The sequence below is a fragment of the Danio rerio genome, chromosome 17 (genome assembly GCF_049306965.1).
Source record: "Danio rerio strain Tuebingen ecotype United States chromosome 17, GRCz12tu, whole genome shotgun sequence".
NCBI lineage: Eukaryota > Metazoa > Chordata > Actinopteri > Cypriniformes > Danionidae > Danio > Danio rerio.
Genome location: NC_133192.1, coordinates 12514848 through 12532666, shown reverse-complemented (window position 1 = coordinate 12532666; position 17819 = coordinate 12514848). Strand labels below are relative to the sequence as shown.

Genomic DNA, 17819 nt, shown 5'->3' with positions numbered 1-17819 from the left:
AGCAAACAAGATGGCCAACAAACACAATACCAATGCTTTTAAATCAACACTGGGAGGAATAGCCCTATTTTTCAGTCAAAACCAACACAAACCTGTATTATTTTAACCAGTTGTCATTTTCTGAGGTGAGAGAACTTCTCTAATTCACAATATTTTTGCTTTGAAATTAGACCTTTTATAAAAATTATTAATTACTAATTGTACTCTAACCCACACATACATGATCTCATTTTCCTTTCCATACAGTTTATATATAGTTTTTGGTGGTATTTCTTCCATTCTTTTGTTCTCTGTAACAGTAAGGGCTCTTCTCAAAAACAAGTGAGAGAGAAAGAGTGAAAGTCATACATCTGCAGGTTAGCGAGCGCTCGACACAAGATGTGCACACACGAGCAGCTCTGGGAAGTCTCTGAGCAGCCTCTGGTTCCCATGGCAACTGCGGGGCGGTCTCTATCAGCTCCATCTGAGAATAGGTAAAGTAAATCTGCATGCATCTGGCCGCCCGCCAGCGTCTCAAATGAAAGAGCACTTTGAATGGCTGCCAGGTTTGGTGGAGGAGAGAGGCTGTCAGGCCTGCTTAATGTTGGCAGTTTGTACTTGGCAGGACTCGCCTTTTCCCAGAATCCCTCACTCTGGCAGCCCGCCAGCCACTTAGCGGAAGCTGAGAGTTAACCCCTGCGATAAGCTGCTGGAAAGATGAACATGGAAAACTTTCCATGCGGAGTGTGTGTGCGCTAGTGTGTGTGCTCCTACATGTATGCATGTATGTGCCTCTCTCTCTCTTTCTCTCTCTGTATATGTGTGTGTGTGTGTGTGAGTGAGAGAGAGAGAGCCCGCCAAGCCTCAGGGTGATCTGTATTCATGAGAAGACTACAGGGACAGCGAAACATCTCTCAGTGAAAGGAAAGGAGGGTGAAATATCCTTTACAGGCAGACTGCAAACGCATAGTATTTAACAGGATTGCATTTTTTGCTCCTAAAATACAAATTAAATGATTTTTTTGCAATGAATTTGACAATGAAAATGAAATAGGAATATTCTCTATATGTTCTTGTGTAGTGCTGGTTTTATTTTAAAGGGATATTTTATCCAAAACTGATCCTAGGGCTGCACAGTATATCGTTTCAGCATCGATATCGGAATGTGCGAATCTGCAATAGTCACATCGCAGGCATCTGCAATGTAGTTGGGATTATAGTTGACCAGACATTACAGTTAACAACGTAGTGGGCTCATTTCAAATTTGAACCTATGAGAGAAAGTTTATTGTTTGCATGTAGGGCTGCGTGATATGGCAAAAATGCAATCTTGATAATTATTTTCTATATTGAACGGTAACAATAAATATTTTGATAATAGTTCTAATGCTTCCAGATAAAAAAAAGTACCAAAACAATGACTGAAGCCACAAAAATTAGCGGATCCATTTAAATGCCGTAACATTTTTAACAATAAATTTTTGATGGCCGAAAACACTTTTACATTACCATTGCACATTTCTGCGGTGTGATTGGCTCTTAGATCACAATAGAGTAAAAAAAAAATCCTGTGCTTTTCGTTATTATTGACATCAATTTGATTGGGATTGGATATAATTTCAGCCCAGACCTATTTGCATGTGTTTTAAAGGCCTGACTTTAAGAAATTGAAGCAAACATGGGTCATTTGGACACAATAAATTAAACGTTTCTAGCTTAAGGATTAATTGAACATTATATAATTATTTACTCAAAACGATAGTATTATTATTGTTATTATTATTATTGTTAATATAATTATACTTTGATTATTTAATTTTTTCCCTTTGAATACTGTTTGACTCCCCAGAAAATGATAAATTATTGTTTATTTGCATCTTTTATCTGTTGTATTTTTTCTATTATATTTTATGCGGATATGCTTCCCTATCATCCAAATCGATCTAAAATTATGAATTTTTTACAAGCTATTCAAGTCAGCTGGTGAAATTGTATTTATATCGTAATATGTATCGTATTTAATTAAAATATTGCAATGTTAGTTTTTTCCAATATTGTGCAGCCCTAATTCATTTACGCACCCTTTACTTGTTCCAAGTACATTGACTTCCATAGTAGAGCTGCACAGTACACTACCTGACCAAAGTCTTGTCACCTGTTCAAGTTTTAGGAACAACAAATAATATCTTGACTTCAAGTTGATCATTTGGTATCAGGCTTATATAAAAGGCAAAGTCCTCTAGATTACGCTTATTTTACCAAAATAAAATATGATCATGTCATTTTTTTTATTATTAAATTAGGACAGTAAGGTCTGACTTTGCTTAGACAAACGTCTTGTCACTTAACATAAATAATGTACAGTATAGAATATAAAGTCATAGTGCAGTGAAAAAAGAGTTAATATTGTATATGATTCCCATGAGCTTGGAGGACTGCATCCATACATCTCTGCAATGACTCAAATCACTCATTAATAAATTCATCTAAAATGGCAAAGAAAGCATTCTGGCATGACTCCCAGAGTTCATCAAGATTCTTTGGATTCATCTTTAATGTCTCCTTAGTTTTACCCCAGAAATGCTCAATAATGTTCATGTCTGGTGACGGGGCTGGCCAATCCTGGAGCATCTTGACCATCTTTGCTTTCAGGAACATTGAGGTGGAGGCTGAAGTATGAGAATGAGGGCTATCCTGCTGAAGAATTTGCCCTCTCCTGTGGTTTGTAATGGAATGGGCAGCACAAATAACTTGATGTTGATCTCTCGCATGCCCCTATATTTAATGTAACCCCAAACCATGATTTTTCCTTCACCAAACTTGACTGATTTCTTTGAGAATCTTGGGTCCATGCAGGTTCCAATAGATCTTCTGCAGTATTTGTGATGATTGGGATGCAGTTCAACAGATGATTCATCAAGTTATTATTTGTTGCTCTTACAACTGGAATCAACGACAAGACTTTTGTCAGATAGTGTTCATAAAATCAGCATCGATAGGATCTGAAATGTTGAATCGGGATTATATTTGATCAGCAGAACAGTTGAGAATAAGGCATTTTATCTTCATTTTAAGCGTTCGGGTGCAAAAAAGTAACTGGAGTTAATTTACTGAATTAATACAGTGAAGCAAAACAGTGTTATTTTAGCTACATTTCATTGTTCAATTTCCATTTCTGGATACTGTTCGACTCTCCGGAAAATCATAAAGCACTGTTTATTTTATTTTTTTTTTACTTTGCTCTTTTGTAATTATTTTTGCTTGCATTTTTATTATTTGTTTATACATGATTCACTTACTCACTCCTAGCGTTGTTTATATCGAAGTTGATATTTAGCCGCACCATATTGGTGTTTTATAACATCACATTTTTATGAGGTGGGTCGTTAGCCCATCGCTCAACCCCCAACCCTGAGGACCGGACATACACACATACCCTACAGATAATTTAGCTTACCTAACTCACTCAGTGGAAACCCACGTGAACACGGGAGAACATGCAAACTCCTCACAGAAGTGCCAACTGACCTAGTTGGCAGTCTTGCTGTGAGGCGCCTCTGTGCCGCCCGCATATATGATTCATACCATTACAAAATCACCCTAAGCAATATAAATTAAAAATTTAATCTTTCCAGATTGAGCTTATCAAGCCATGTCGTGAAATTGTTTTCAAATCGCAATAGATTTTGCATAAAAACAAAATACCGCAATGTCATATTTTCCCAATACTGTGCAGCCCCATTCCATAGTATTTTTTCCTATGGAATTCAGTGGTTTTCACCTTTTTTCCAAATATCTTCTTTAGTGTTTAACAGAATAATTCAGTTCATTGTAGTGAGGCAGAGTAAATAGTGAGTAGATTTTTATTTTTTTTGGGTGAACTATCCCTTTAAGGTCAGTTCACTCACTTCAGTGCTAGATAATTCCCACAAAGACTTGTTTCTTTGTCTTGTTAATTTGGGTCAAAAATGAAAGGCGTTGAGCTCATTTACACGATCCAAGTCACGAGTGCAGAGCACAAATACTGTCTGAATTGTTTCCGTTTTTTTAACGGTCTACCTGCCATATCAGCAGTGGTTAGATTATCATCTTAAAGTCCAACTTTTGGTTTGCTAATTCTTAATGTAATATATATATATATATATATATATATATATATATATATATATATATATATATATATATATATATATATATATATATATAATTTTTTAGAGGACATTCACAGATTTAACTGTTTTTTTTGGCTTGGAAAAAGGCTCAGTTTCTTTCGGTGCCAGCAGAATGCAGGGATTGCAATAAATGGCGTTTCTCCTCTCCTCCAGACCTCCCTTACTTCTTTTTTCTTCTCTTGGTTTTTCCACCCTCTTGTGTTGTATAACAGGGCAAGTTTTTTTTTTTTTTGCATTGTCTACTGGTTGTTGTTAAACAGAGAATAGACTATGGGAACAGAGCTTTTGTGGGCAGGGCTTGAAACTTCCTTATTTAAAGTAAACACTGATAGATTTTATAATGCATACCTACTGGTCTTTTAGCATGTCCAAATATGTCCAAGAATGTGTGGAAGCATGCTTTTTTATTGCCGTAAATCATACATGGATTTTGGCAGTATAAGCATTTTTATAACATGATCTTACATTATTAATAGGACCACATAATATCCACCAATAATATTTCAGCAGTACAAACAGACTCTGGATGAAACATGAATACCTCAGATTTTCCACCCACAACTCTGGCGCTTGTCTGAAAGCATACCGGAGCCAGTGATGCAAGGCAAGCTGTGTGAACATTAACTTTTTTTAGTTTTGAAAAATATTTTTGTTAGATCCAGTAATGATCACTGCATGATTTTAGTTCTTTAGTTTAGTTCATTCTAGTATTTATTATGGCAAGTTTTAGTTCGGTAATTAAGTTCTAATTATTTATCTGGTTATCTCAATAATTACTTTTTTTTGTAGTTGTAAGCCTGGTTTTGATGTAGTGTTTATTTATTTGATAATGCTGCTTGTTAAGAAATTCTAGATACTATTGAACACAAATTGTATTTGTTAATTGGTTACAGCTACTGAGTAACTACAAGTAAATAAATACTAGTAGACTATAAAATGAATGTATGCTAAATAAATCTATATAGTATAGACTTTTGGTTACATAAAAGGTGCAAGTAAGGAAATACATAATATGTTGTGACGCAATGAATGTTTTGTTGGCTTGCCATACATGTTGGCTGTGCGCGTTTCTCGGTCCATTCAGAAGATTTGTTAGGGAGTGGTTAGCGCATGCGCACTCGCATGGCAACAAGTGGCTTGTCATTTGTAACAGAAAAAGGAACTGCGGAACGTGGTGCTGACGTCACCGGCCCAGCCAGGTGGCATTCCGAGCAGCAGAAGAGGCGCATTCGCCTCCTAGTAACCGTATAACGGGTCCGAGAGGAGCAGCTCAACATGTCTTCGGCGCAGGTCTCCTCGTCGAGGAGACAGTCGTGTTATCTGTGCGACCTGCCGCGCATGCCGTGGGCGATGATTTGGGATTTTACGGAGCCCGTGTGCAGGGGTTGCGTGAATTACGAGGGCGCGGATCGGATCGAGTTTGTTATCGAGACCGCGCGCCATCTCAAGCGGGCTCATGGCTTCCAGGAGGGGAGATCCCCGGGTCCAGCGCCGCCGCCTGCGGTCAAAGCACAAGCGGTCATGTCATCCAAGGAGTCTGTGCAGATGAACCATGTGGACGGCTCGTCTAAATCGCAACAGCAGCAGCAGCAGCAACAACAACAGTCCGGCTTGGACCGATACGCGCTCGCCACCGAAAGATCACGCTTTGATTATTCCAGCATCGGCGCGCACAGGCTTCCGAACGGGCTCGGTGGACCGAACGGCTTCCCCAAATCAGACGACGGACCCCCCGAGCTTAACCGACAGAGCCCGAACTCGCGTCGCAATCACGGGCTGGTGGCGGTGTCGGGGCAGATGAGCGTGCCGCCGAACCTCCTCCCGCAGACGCTCCTGAACGGCCCACCGTCGTCGGCGAGTATAGCGCAGCACAGCCTTTCCGGACGAGCCCCTCCAGCCCCGGCCAGCATCGGACCCGCGCTCGCGCTCTCTGAACAAGGTAAACGACCCGGCTCGGTGTCCAGCACGGACCAAGAGAGAGATCTGAAAGAGAAACAGCGTAACGCTGAAGCTTTGACTGAACTCGGTGAAAGTTTGAGGAACAGGTCAGAGGAATGGACGAATAAACCCAAAATAGTGAGAGACACACTGATCACGCTTTCTAATTGCACTCCTTTTGACGTGAGGTTCAAGAAAGACCATTCACTTCTAGGTAGAGTGTTTGCATTCGATGCCACTTCCAAGCCCGGCATGGACTATGAGCTGAAAATCTTTATTGAGTATCCCAGTGGATCTGGGAATGTGTTTTCCAGTGCGTCCGGTGTGGCTAAACAGATGTACCAGGACTGCATGAAAGACTTTGGCAGAGGGCTTTCTTCTGGTTTTAAGTACCTGGAATATGAGAAAAAGCATAGCTCTGGTGACTGGAGGCTGCTGGGTGATTTACTCCCAGAGTCTGTGCGTTTCTTTAAGGAGGGGCTCGGGGGTGAAATGCTTCCTCAGCCTTACATTGATGCCAGCTGCCCTCTGCTGCCCTCGGCGCTGGTCAACATGCCTCGGGCTGTGGCGTCGGGAAGTGCGCTAAGAACGGGTGTTCGTAAACGCAAAGCCTCCCCAGAACCGGACTCAGCGGAGGGCGAGCAGCAGAGACAGCAGTGGATGGCGAGTCAGAGCGAGGCACTTAAACTGACCATGGCATCAGGCTCTTTCGCAGCCTCTCACGGCGGACCTCCACCATTGGGGTCAGTACACTCTAGCCGAGCCACCCCACCCGAATCAGCCCCCCAGAACGGACAATCCCCCATGGCTGCGCTTATGTCGGTGGCAGACACTTTGGGTAATGCACACTCACCAAAGGACAGCAATTCTGTGCACTCCACCACATCCACCCGACATAACAGTAGCAGTCCAGTCTCCCCCGCCTCGGTCTCCGGACAGCGCCGTTTGGCATCCAGGAATGGGGAGATGGGTCTCTCCGGGACGCCGTCCCAATCGGGTTCGCATCAGGGCATGGATCAGGTGCATCCTCAGAACATTCCAGACTCACCCATGGCCAATAACGGACCCTTGTGTTGTACTATCTGCCACGAACGTTTAGAAGACACACACTTCGTACAGTGCCCGTCAGTTCCCAACCACAAGTTTTGTTTCCCGTGTTCCAGGGAGAGCATTAAAGCGCAGGGGGCAACAGGAGAGGTGTACTGCCCCAGCGGAGAGAAATGTCCCCTGGTAGGGTCAAACGTGCCTTGGGCTTTCATGCAAGGCGAGATAGCAACCATTTTAGCTGGGGATGTTAAGGTAAAGAAGGAAAGAGACCCTTAAATATAAATATATATGCTTCCTACATCAGAAACAGACATGTGAAGCGAGTATATTAAAGGCTGTTTTAAAACCTAGCAAGCTGCCTACCTAGACAACATTTAGAAGCATTATAGATGCATTTAAATGCCCAGAGATGCTGTGTAAGTAGGCTACATGCCTGGTTTTGAGACACACTCTACTTGTTGTGAATATTGAAGTTACAGAAATAGTCCAGTGTACAGAGACATTTGTTTTCCTCCTCGAAGGAGGAGGCTGTGTGCGTGGAAACCTTTTTTACGGCACTTTTACAGTTTACGTTAACGTTTCTATTCAATTTCACACTTATTTTTCACATCTACATGTACAATCCCAAGCAAAAAAAGAAATTGTTATTAATGAATACACTTTTGTGGTAGGTATAACAAATGAAGTGAGTCTAAGAGAGGGCATTCTTTGTTTCTTGGTCCCGTCTGTTTGTTTTTTTTATTTTTTATTTTATTTTTTATTCTATAGTATGATCTTAAAATGATCTTTTTTTTTGTTTTGTATCCCGTGGTCTGAGAATACAGATATATTTTATTACGTGTTTTCATTCTCTCTTTTTGCTTTAAAGTTGCACGGACGCTTTAGTAGAGCAAAAAATACTGTAAATGAAAAATGAAATGCTCTGTTTGTTTATACATATTTCTGTAGTAACAGAAGACTTGTAACGTGCCTTGGAGCTGAGTAAATTGTAATAAATTCATTGATATTAACTCTTTGTTGCGTGTTAATTTGTTCAGGGTAGAAATGTCTTTGATATCAGATTCTAAAATGGCTTTGTCAGAATTCGCCGATTTATTTGAAAATGGCTTTGTCAGATTTATTGTTATAGTCGGCAAACGTGGTTTATTAAGCTTGCTTAAACAGTTATATTTGTAAAATTGAAGTAATCTCGGCAGCATAAAGATTTTAAATGTTGTCTTTTTATGAAAAAGGTTATTATTCCTATTTCTGTTTATTTTGTAGATTAATTGCATCGACTAAAGGCCTTCTTTCATTTATTCTGCAATGCTGTTATTTTTTTTTAGCAACCATATTATTATAATACTTTAAAAAACAACATATTTCAAGTGCAATTGTCTGTTATCAAATCAAGCAGTGGCTCGAGTATCACATTAAGCGCATCTTTTTCATTGCTTTTGTCGGTGTCATTAGGATTCATGTCATTGATTGTGCTCCAGACAGAAGCAGTCTTGCTACACTGACCTAAAAGTCAAATGTTTGATGCAGCCACAGGGCATGAAGCATCTATTCAGCACTCACTGATGGATGTCACATGAAGTAGGTGCAGTGTTTTTTTTTTTTTTTCTCGCCTAGCAACAAGTTCTGTTAATGGCACACTATAAAAGCTGTTTTACTGCATATGCAAGAGGCGTTAAAATAGCACACAATTACCCTGCTCTTAGCACACTGTGTCTTAATCTGTTATGCCTCAATTTAGGAGCTGTTAGCTGGTCCCTCTCTCTCCGTGTGTCAGAGTATTTTGGTGCAGGCAGGAACGCTGGAGAAGGAAAATGCTTGCACATGCCTGAGATGGCCCTGGGGATGTATTCCTCATTTAGAATTCAGCTGGTTGGTCATGTGACTTGTCAGTCGTACTATTGCATTGGCTGCGGGAGCGAGGGAAAACAGTTGGTGCGTGGCTGTTGCCATGACTCAAGCTAATGCTCTTTCACAGACAAATAGAAGGTGGCACAATTCATTCATGGCAGCCGGCCATGCAAGAGCGTCCAGACCAAATAACAGGGGGGACGTTAAGGTCAGAGAACAATGCACATGCCGAGCTATCTTACTGGGGAGAGCTCTGTAGTTGAATTCTGTGGAAGGACTGTGGTGCACATCCTGTAGATCGGAATCATTTAAGCACGAGGCACGAGCCTGAACAGGGTTTAAGTATGTGTGATGCTTATTTCTGTATGTGTATTTTATATATATATATATATATATATATATATATATATATATATATATATATATATATATATATATATATATATATATATATATATATATATATAATAAATATCGGTATGTGTGACCCTGCTACAAAGCCAGTCATAATAAGGTCTCAATTTATATATCTACACCTATGTTTTTGTATATGTATGTTAGGGCTCCACAATATATAGTTTCGGCATTATTATCGCAATTTTGAGTTGTGATTATACCTGGAAATAGTTTAATAGCAATTAAAATAACTAAGTTTAACTGTAATACAGTGAAAAATTTATTTTTATGGCATGTGACTTTAACATTGTAAGCTAATTTAAACTATTTGTATACAAGTTATCAAATTCGTAGTTTGAACAATGATGAATTGTATTTTTTTCGCAATTAAGACTATACAATTTTTTTTTTTACATTTCTTTACATTGTTATTTTTCATTCGATCTCAATACCGTTTCAATATCCAGACAACTATAAAGCACTGTCTATTTAATTTGTATATTTATGTTATTTTATTCATTTATGCTTGTAATTTATTATCATTAATGTACTTTATAATATACACACTACAAAATGGTCACAATGTAAAATTGTGAACTCTTTACTTATAGTGTTATTTAAATCATCTTATGAAGTTACAGTAATATTGCAATATATATCTTAGAAAAACTAATTATTGTGTGTGTGTGTGTGTGTGTTTGTGTGTGTGTGTGTGTGTTTGTGTGTGTGTGTGTGTGTGTGTGTGTGTGTGTGTGTGTGTGTGTGTGTGTGTGTGTGTGTGTGTATACAGTTGAAGTCAGAACTATTTGCCCCCGTTTATTTTTTTTCCCTCATTTTCTGTTGAACAGAGAGCAGATTTTTTTTCAACACATTTCTAAACATAATAGTTTTAATAACTTTTTTCTAATAACTGATTTATTTTGTCTTTGCCATGATGACAGTGAATAATATTTGACTAGATATTTTTCAAGACACTTCTATACAGCTTAAAGTGACATTTAAAAGGCTTTACTATGTTAATCTGGTTAACTTGGAAATTGAAAGGGGGGCTAATAATTCTGACTTCAACTATATATATATGTGTGTGTATATATATATATATATATATATGTATATATATGTGTGTATATATATGTATATATATATGTATATATATATATGTGTATATATATATATATATATATATATATATATATATATATATATATATATATATATATATATATATTAGTATATGTGTTTATATATACATATATACATACATATTTGCATAATATACTCAATACACAAATATATCCTCTATATAGCACTGCCTTTTTTGCTGACATGCAGGTATTTAATTACAACACCATATGAATGTATTCAAGTGTACTTGTGATTGTATTTGAAAATATATTGATGCACATTTAGCACTGAATCCACATCAATTACAGGTTTCTTGCATATTCAAAAGGAATAAATATTCATTTCAGAGCACATTTTAAAGAGAGCCATCTTCATAGGAGAGCACAATAGATTAGAGAGGCGGTTTCAGTTCAGTTTCGTGTTCCACCCATAATCCATCTGAAGCCAGTGAAGAGTTTAGTTGTCGTGCTTTGTGGTGCATTGCAGTGTTATTGTCGCTGCTGCTCTGTCTGTGAGGAATCAAAGGTGTGGTGTCTGGTTCAGGATGGAGTGGGCTTCTATTGTCATGCTAAAACTGACTTGGTTTTGAGGTGCCCTTGGCTGCCTCCGTAATCACCTGGGTTTCAAGTTGCAGCGCACATACAAAGAAAAAGAAAATAAACAGATCCACCAACCCCACCCATTAGAGAAGGCGGGGGTCTCACTTCCTGTTTACTACACACACACGCTTCTGTGGTGTCTCGAGTTTGTGTGTTAAATTCTGCACCTTTTCTTGCAATGCTTTATTGGATACCGACAACTCGGAGATGTGGAGAAGCCACTACAGTTGAATAATTATGATCCTTGTAAATGCAGAGATGTTTAGGTGTTTCTGAGTTGCCGTTGTAAACGGATATGTTCTTTGTAACATATTAATAACTGCAAGACCCTGAAAATCCAGTCACTGCCTTTGTGTTCCAATTTTTCGACAATGTTTGTGTTGTTAAAATGCATTTGCACTGATTTTATTAGTGCTGACGCAATCGTTTCCGAATAAATGCTCCTTTAACATGGTAGCTCGTCTGTTTTTGGAACATTTGTGTTTGGTTGCATAGTAAAATCACTGCAGTCTGTCCACCCTTCGCTAGCTAGGGATGCCAGCAGCTTCTTCCCCTCCTCCAATTCCCTTCATCCCCATCACACACACACACACACGCACTTCTCTCCCTCCCTCCCTTCAAGGGAGAAGTTTCCAGCGGATAAAAATACAGCCACTCCAAAGGTTACGCTGCAGTGCCATCGTGCACAGTTGCCCATGGTAACAGCCTTGTTCAAAACATCATTTATTCAGGAATGTGCGGACACAAAGAGCGGAGGGGTTCAGCGTTAACCCTGCGTGTGCCAGCATTTGGCTGTCTGAATGCTGGTGTTTATAGAAATGTTCCTGTTTTACCGTATGCTTTGTTTTCTTTATATAATGGGAATAGGTTTTTCTTTGTGATTATTCTTGTGCTGTTTTCTTAATAATGATCAGGATTATAAAGCGTTTTTGGACATTACTGTTGGAATTAAATCCCAAATGCAAATCTGCTGTGTAAAAAAGGCATTTCTGCCAAACGTTCTTTTATTATTATTTTTTACAACAGAAGATGTCATTGAGACGTTCTGTATTGGTGATTGCTTGTCTGTATCCTTCTCTTAATTGTATTAAATTCTTAGAATTTGATTATTTGTATTTGCTGTAGCTCTTAGTGTATTTTCTATTCGTTGACGATTGTTTTCAGACAGGTTTTCTGCTCTAAATTCACTCTATTGGTTGCATTAATTGCTGAAAGCAAACAAAATAATGTGAATCCATGAATGGCGTATCGTTGTACATCACTTTACAAAGGTGAAAAACCGTCACTAGTTACATTTCACCGAGTCATTAAATAAAAGCTGTTTGATGTCCCAACGTAGCATCTTCATACTGTTTTTTAAGTAAATTTTACTTGAAAGTGCAGTTTTTTTTCCATATATTGACCAATAATAATTGTTTGAAAGCACTTCAGTGATTGAATCAACTTGTCGCATATTAAACTGCTATATGCAAAACTATTGTATCCATTCAGCCGCATTTCCCTCCCCACCATGTCAGTGCATCCCTGACTGAGATATGGTAGTATTTTTTTTTAAGCGTTAATGATTGTTTTCAGACAGGTTTCCTGCTCTAAATTCTCTCTATTGGTTGCATTAATTGCTGAAAATATGTTTCTGTGAATGGCGTATAGTTGCACATCCCTATATAAAGGATAAAAACCTTCACTGCTTGCATTTTATTGACACAAAAATTTTACTTGAAAGTTCTGTTTTTCTTCCGTTTAATAAACAAATTTGATTGTTTAAAAGCACTGGAGCGATTGAATCAACCTGCAAATATAGTTGAATATTAAACTGCTATATGCAAAACTATTGTAGCCATTCAACCGTGTATTTCCCCCGCCTCGTCAGTGCATCCCTGACTGAAATGTGGCAATGTTTTGAGCGTTGATTGTTTTCAGACAGGTTTCTTGCTCTAAATTCACTCTAATGGCATTAATTGCTGAAAACAAACAAAATAATGTGAATCTGTGTATGACTCATAGTTGTACATCTCAATACAAAGGAGAAAATCCTTCATTACTTGCATTTCATTGTGACATTAAATATTGATGGCCGTTTTGCGTCCTTGCATAGCCTCTGAATACTGATTTTCAAGTAAATTTTACATGAAAGTGCAGTTTTTTTTCCATTTATTGAACAATAATGATTGTTTGAAAGCACTGCAGCGACTGAATCAACCTGCAAATATATTCACATATTAAACTGCTATATGCAAAACTATTGTACCCATTCAGCCGCATATTTCCCCCCACCGCGTCAATGCATCCCTGACTGAGATATGGCATTTAACTTTCTGCGCCTGTGCTTGTTATTTAGCACCAGCCGAGAGGAGGAGGAGGAGGAGGAGGGGGGGTGGTTATGTGCAAAAGGGTTATTCCCATTTTGTTTTCATTCACTGTGCCTTCGAGCACAGCCATTTATAGACGGTGATGTCAGCACTATCTTCCATAGCCCAGGGCCTCTTTGGCACATAATGTATGCAATCTCAGACATTCCATTCCTGCCTCGCAAATAAGCTGCGGGCTACAGCGGGCGTGTGCTTCCCCCCTCTTTCTGCAGATATTAAAGGCGCAGAGGGAGAATTGATTTTCTCCCGCTTTTCACTCCTACTCTCTCCTTCAGTTTATTTTTTTTCTCTTCTAGCACCGAGCGAAAAAAAAAAAAGCTTTAGAGAATAGCATGTTATTGTTAATATAATTTAGCGCATAATCTATCATCTCTCGGTATAAGTTTGCATGTGGTTGATTCTCACTTTTGTGAATACGTTATTAAATCAACATTGTGTCTATTTTCGTCAGCTCCTTATATAAGAATGTTTGCCTCAAAACAGGACGTAGCTCCAGTCTACCCTTGACTAATGGCATGTGGGTTGTAAAAAAAAAAAGGGGGGCCATTTTGGCAGCGTTTCAGATGTTTTTCATTAGCTTGTAAAGGACATCAATTTTCGGATGGAATTCCAATTTGCATTTCAAGGCCAGTCCCTCCTTGAGGGCCAGAGCCTGTTTCGGCTTCCTGTAGATTCCGGCTGGAGAAGAGTAGTGGGGCGGGGGGCTAGTTTTGGGGGCAGGGAATTGTTTCTAAGCACATGGAAATGGACTATAGGGCACCATGGAGACTCCGTCTGTCTTGAAAAGCTCGCAGGCTGGATTGTTCAAGGATGGTTTCACTTGATTGATCTAAAGTGTTGAACTGAGAACCCGCTGAATACCTGTCGGAGTGCAATTTTTGTATCTTTCGCCTCTTTCATGTGCTGTCTGACTCTGTTTTATGCATCTAAATAGCAGCGGTGCATGAAATGGCACATTTTTTGACCTTCATCACATTATTTTAACATCACAAACCAGTAGGGGTTGATCGTTTTTGCATTGATATCGCAATGTGTGAATCTACAATAGTCACATTTGCAATGTCTAGATGGGATTACCAGCCACTACAGTTCTGAACATTTCATTCGTGAGGTCATCACAAAGTTTAATCACAAGAGTGAACAATTTTAAGTAACATTTCAAGCAAATTTAAGTTGTACCATTTAAAGCTTAACAAAGATGATTTGTATTTAATTATTTGTAAGCCATAATGAAGACTATACTGTGTTATTTTACATATACAAATATAGAAATTATTGAGTTTCTTCACCTCAATACCGCTAGATTTGACAGAAAAATCATAAAACACTGTTTATTTCATTTATCTTTATAATTGTATATCAGAATTTCAAAAATCAGTCGGGCAATAAATTGACTCTGGTTTCTTACATTTAAAGATGTTCACTGAATCCTCAAGCATCATAACAATAAACTCTGGTAAAAAAAAAAACATGTTGTGCCGTCCTTCTTTCTTCCACTTTTCAATATCGTAATATAACACAACTCAACATATCAACGTGTAAACTGTACATGAATTTAAGCACTAATAAATTATATCTAATCGAATTATGGCTCTCACAGTTTTCATCTGTCCTTGTAATTTATTGTATTTCATGCAGATACTCCCCTACAAAATAACCACAATCAATCTAAAATGAAGATTTTCTGTTTTGTTTTTTTTAAGAATAAACTAATCTTGTAAAATTATATTCAAAATCATAAAACATATTCATATGTTCATATGTTCATCTTTCCTTGGAGTTTATTGTATTTTATGCCGATATTCCCCTACAAAATAACCACAATCCATCTAAAATGATGTTTTTCCCCAAAATAAAGTTGTCTTGTGAAATTATATTCAAAATCAAAAACCATATTTCATTTATATTTTCATATATTCATCTCGTCTTGTAGTTTATTATATTTTTTGCAGATACTCCCCTGCAAAACAATCTCAATCAATTTAAAATTATGATTTTTTCCCCCAAGGTTTAAAGTAATCTTGTGAAATTATAGCACGGTCACTTCAAAGCATGAAGGTCGCTGGTTTGAGCCTCGGCTGGGTCAGTTGGCGTTCAGTTGGAGTTTGCATGTTCTCCCTGTGTTCGCGAGGGTTTCCTCTGGGTGCTCCGGTTTCTCCCACAAGTCCAAAGACATGTGGTACAGGTCAATTGTGTAAGCTAAAATTGACCGTAGTGTATGAGTGTGTGTGTGTGTGTGTGTGTGTGTGTGTGTGTGTGTGTGTGTGTGTGTGAATGAGTTTCCCAGTGGAGGGTTGCGGCTGGAAGGGCATCCACTGCGTAAAACATATGCTGGATAAGTTGACGGTTCATTCTGCTGTGGCGTCCCCAGATTAATAAAGGGACTAAGCCAAAAAAAAAATGAATGAATGAATCATAAAACACTGTTTATTTCATTTATGCATTTATACATTCATCTTTCCTTGTAGTTTATTATATTTTATGCAGATATTCCTCTACAAAATAACCACAATCAATCTAAAATGAAGATTTTTTTCTCAAAGTAATCTTTTGAAATTATATTCAAAATCGTAATTCACTGTTTATTTCATTTATATCTTTGTATATTCATCTGTCCTTGTTGTTTATCATATTTTACGCAGAAACTCCCCTACAAAATAACCCCAATCAATTTAAAATGTTGATTTCTTAATCAATAAAGTTGTCTTGTGAAATTATATTCAAAATCTTTGCACATACCTGCAAAATAACCCCAGTCAAACTAAAATGAATACTTTCCAATAAAGTCATCCTGTGAAATTATATTAAAATCTCAATAGCTATATATCGCAGACAAGCAAAATATCGCAACGTCATATTTCCTCCCCCCTGATATCATGCAGCCCTACAAACCACCAGTGCTACATTCCTTCCTTTGTTTTTATCCGACGTGCTGCCTGGTTGGAAGGAAAGGGTTAATTTTGTAACCCACGAGCTGTGCGGCTCTTGGCCAGCTCACTGGAGAAATGTAGCCCCCTTTCATTCTCTGGGTTGTTTACACGACTGGCAGCCATTTTAGACTGGAGCTCTGCTAACAGAGCGGTCTCGGGTTTCTTAGGCTTTCACAGTGCAGCGAGTTCAGTCAGCGGCTTGTTCTGTCATCCATCTTCCATCGGGCCCTTCCCCCTCTCACACACACACACACACACACACACACACACACGCGCGCACAAACACACACACACACACACACACACACACACACACACACACACACACAAAAACAGTCTCTCTTTCTTCAATCTGGTGACCATCCACTGTACTCAGAGCTGTATTATATTCACCTTTGAGTGCTCTGTTGTTTATTAAAGCAGCACGCCATGTGAGGCTGTACATTTTCTAGTGTTTTTCCCCTGCTGTTAAGAGTACAGCGCTTGCTATGTTATGTTATGTTATGTTATGTTGCTTGTTATGCTAATCAATTAGACTATGTTTTTTTCCTGCATTTGTTATGTATGATCTCTTTCAGAAATTACTCAAGTGTGTTCAAGTGTGTTTTTGGTAACAGCCTAAAATACAGCGGGTCTAATATAATGATGTTTTGTTTATGCCAAACTTCATGTTCGGTTCGGATATTTAGTAATTGTTCTGTTGTAAATGCATTGGAATTTAATTTAAAGTCAAGTAAGAGGTCTAACTCTGTGCCACTGCATAACTACACTCTAAAAAAAAAAAAAAGGTTCCTAGAGGTTCTATATAGAACCTAGGGGTTCTATACTTGGCCAGTAGAACCTTTTACCCAAAAAATGGTTCCATTTAGAACCCTTAGAGTGCAAAGAACCTTTTTGATTAAAATGGTTCCATAGTTTTTGATTCATAACATACTTATCTAGTAAAGATTATAAAATAATTATTAGCTATAACACAGATATACAAAGCTTTTTGAGTCAAAACCTAATGAAATGAATGCTGTGGTCAAAAACTTTATCACTGTACAGTATGATGTGATTTTTTTCATTCAGGTTTGCACATTAGCATATAACTTATATTTTATATATACTTAATATTTAACATTTTTAACAAATTATTTTGTGAAATAAATAAAATAACCAGTTTATTTATTTAGACTGTGCAGTACCATGTTTTTATGATTTAATCATTTATTTAAAACTAATAATCATTGTCGTGGACAGGTGGTGAAGAGCCTTGAGAGTGAATTATATATATACTTAAAGGTTTAATATTTCACAATAAATTTAGCCTGCATTTTTGTGTCCTTTATAAATAACACCTGATCTTTCATCTATGGATTATTAAAATATGTTTGGCTTTAAAAGGTTTAAATAATATCCAGGGACGGACGGACT

The 17819-nt window shown here is 38.0% G+C and overlaps 2 protein-coding genes across 4 annotated transcripts in view; both read left to right on the top strand.

The window, feature by feature from the left end:
- si:ch211-185a18.2 overlaps nucleotides 1-17819 on the top strand; it is a 297445-nt gene that overhangs the window by 33259 nt on the left and 246367 nt on the right.
- Nucleotides 5351-8146, top strand: irf2bpl (interferon regulatory factor 2 binding protein-like). Its single transcript, NM_212687.1, is given in 1 exon segment — nucleotides 5351-8146. A coding segment is annotated over 1 exon segment (1986 nt). The 5' UTR covers nucleotides 5351-5426; the 3' UTR covers nucleotides 7413-8146.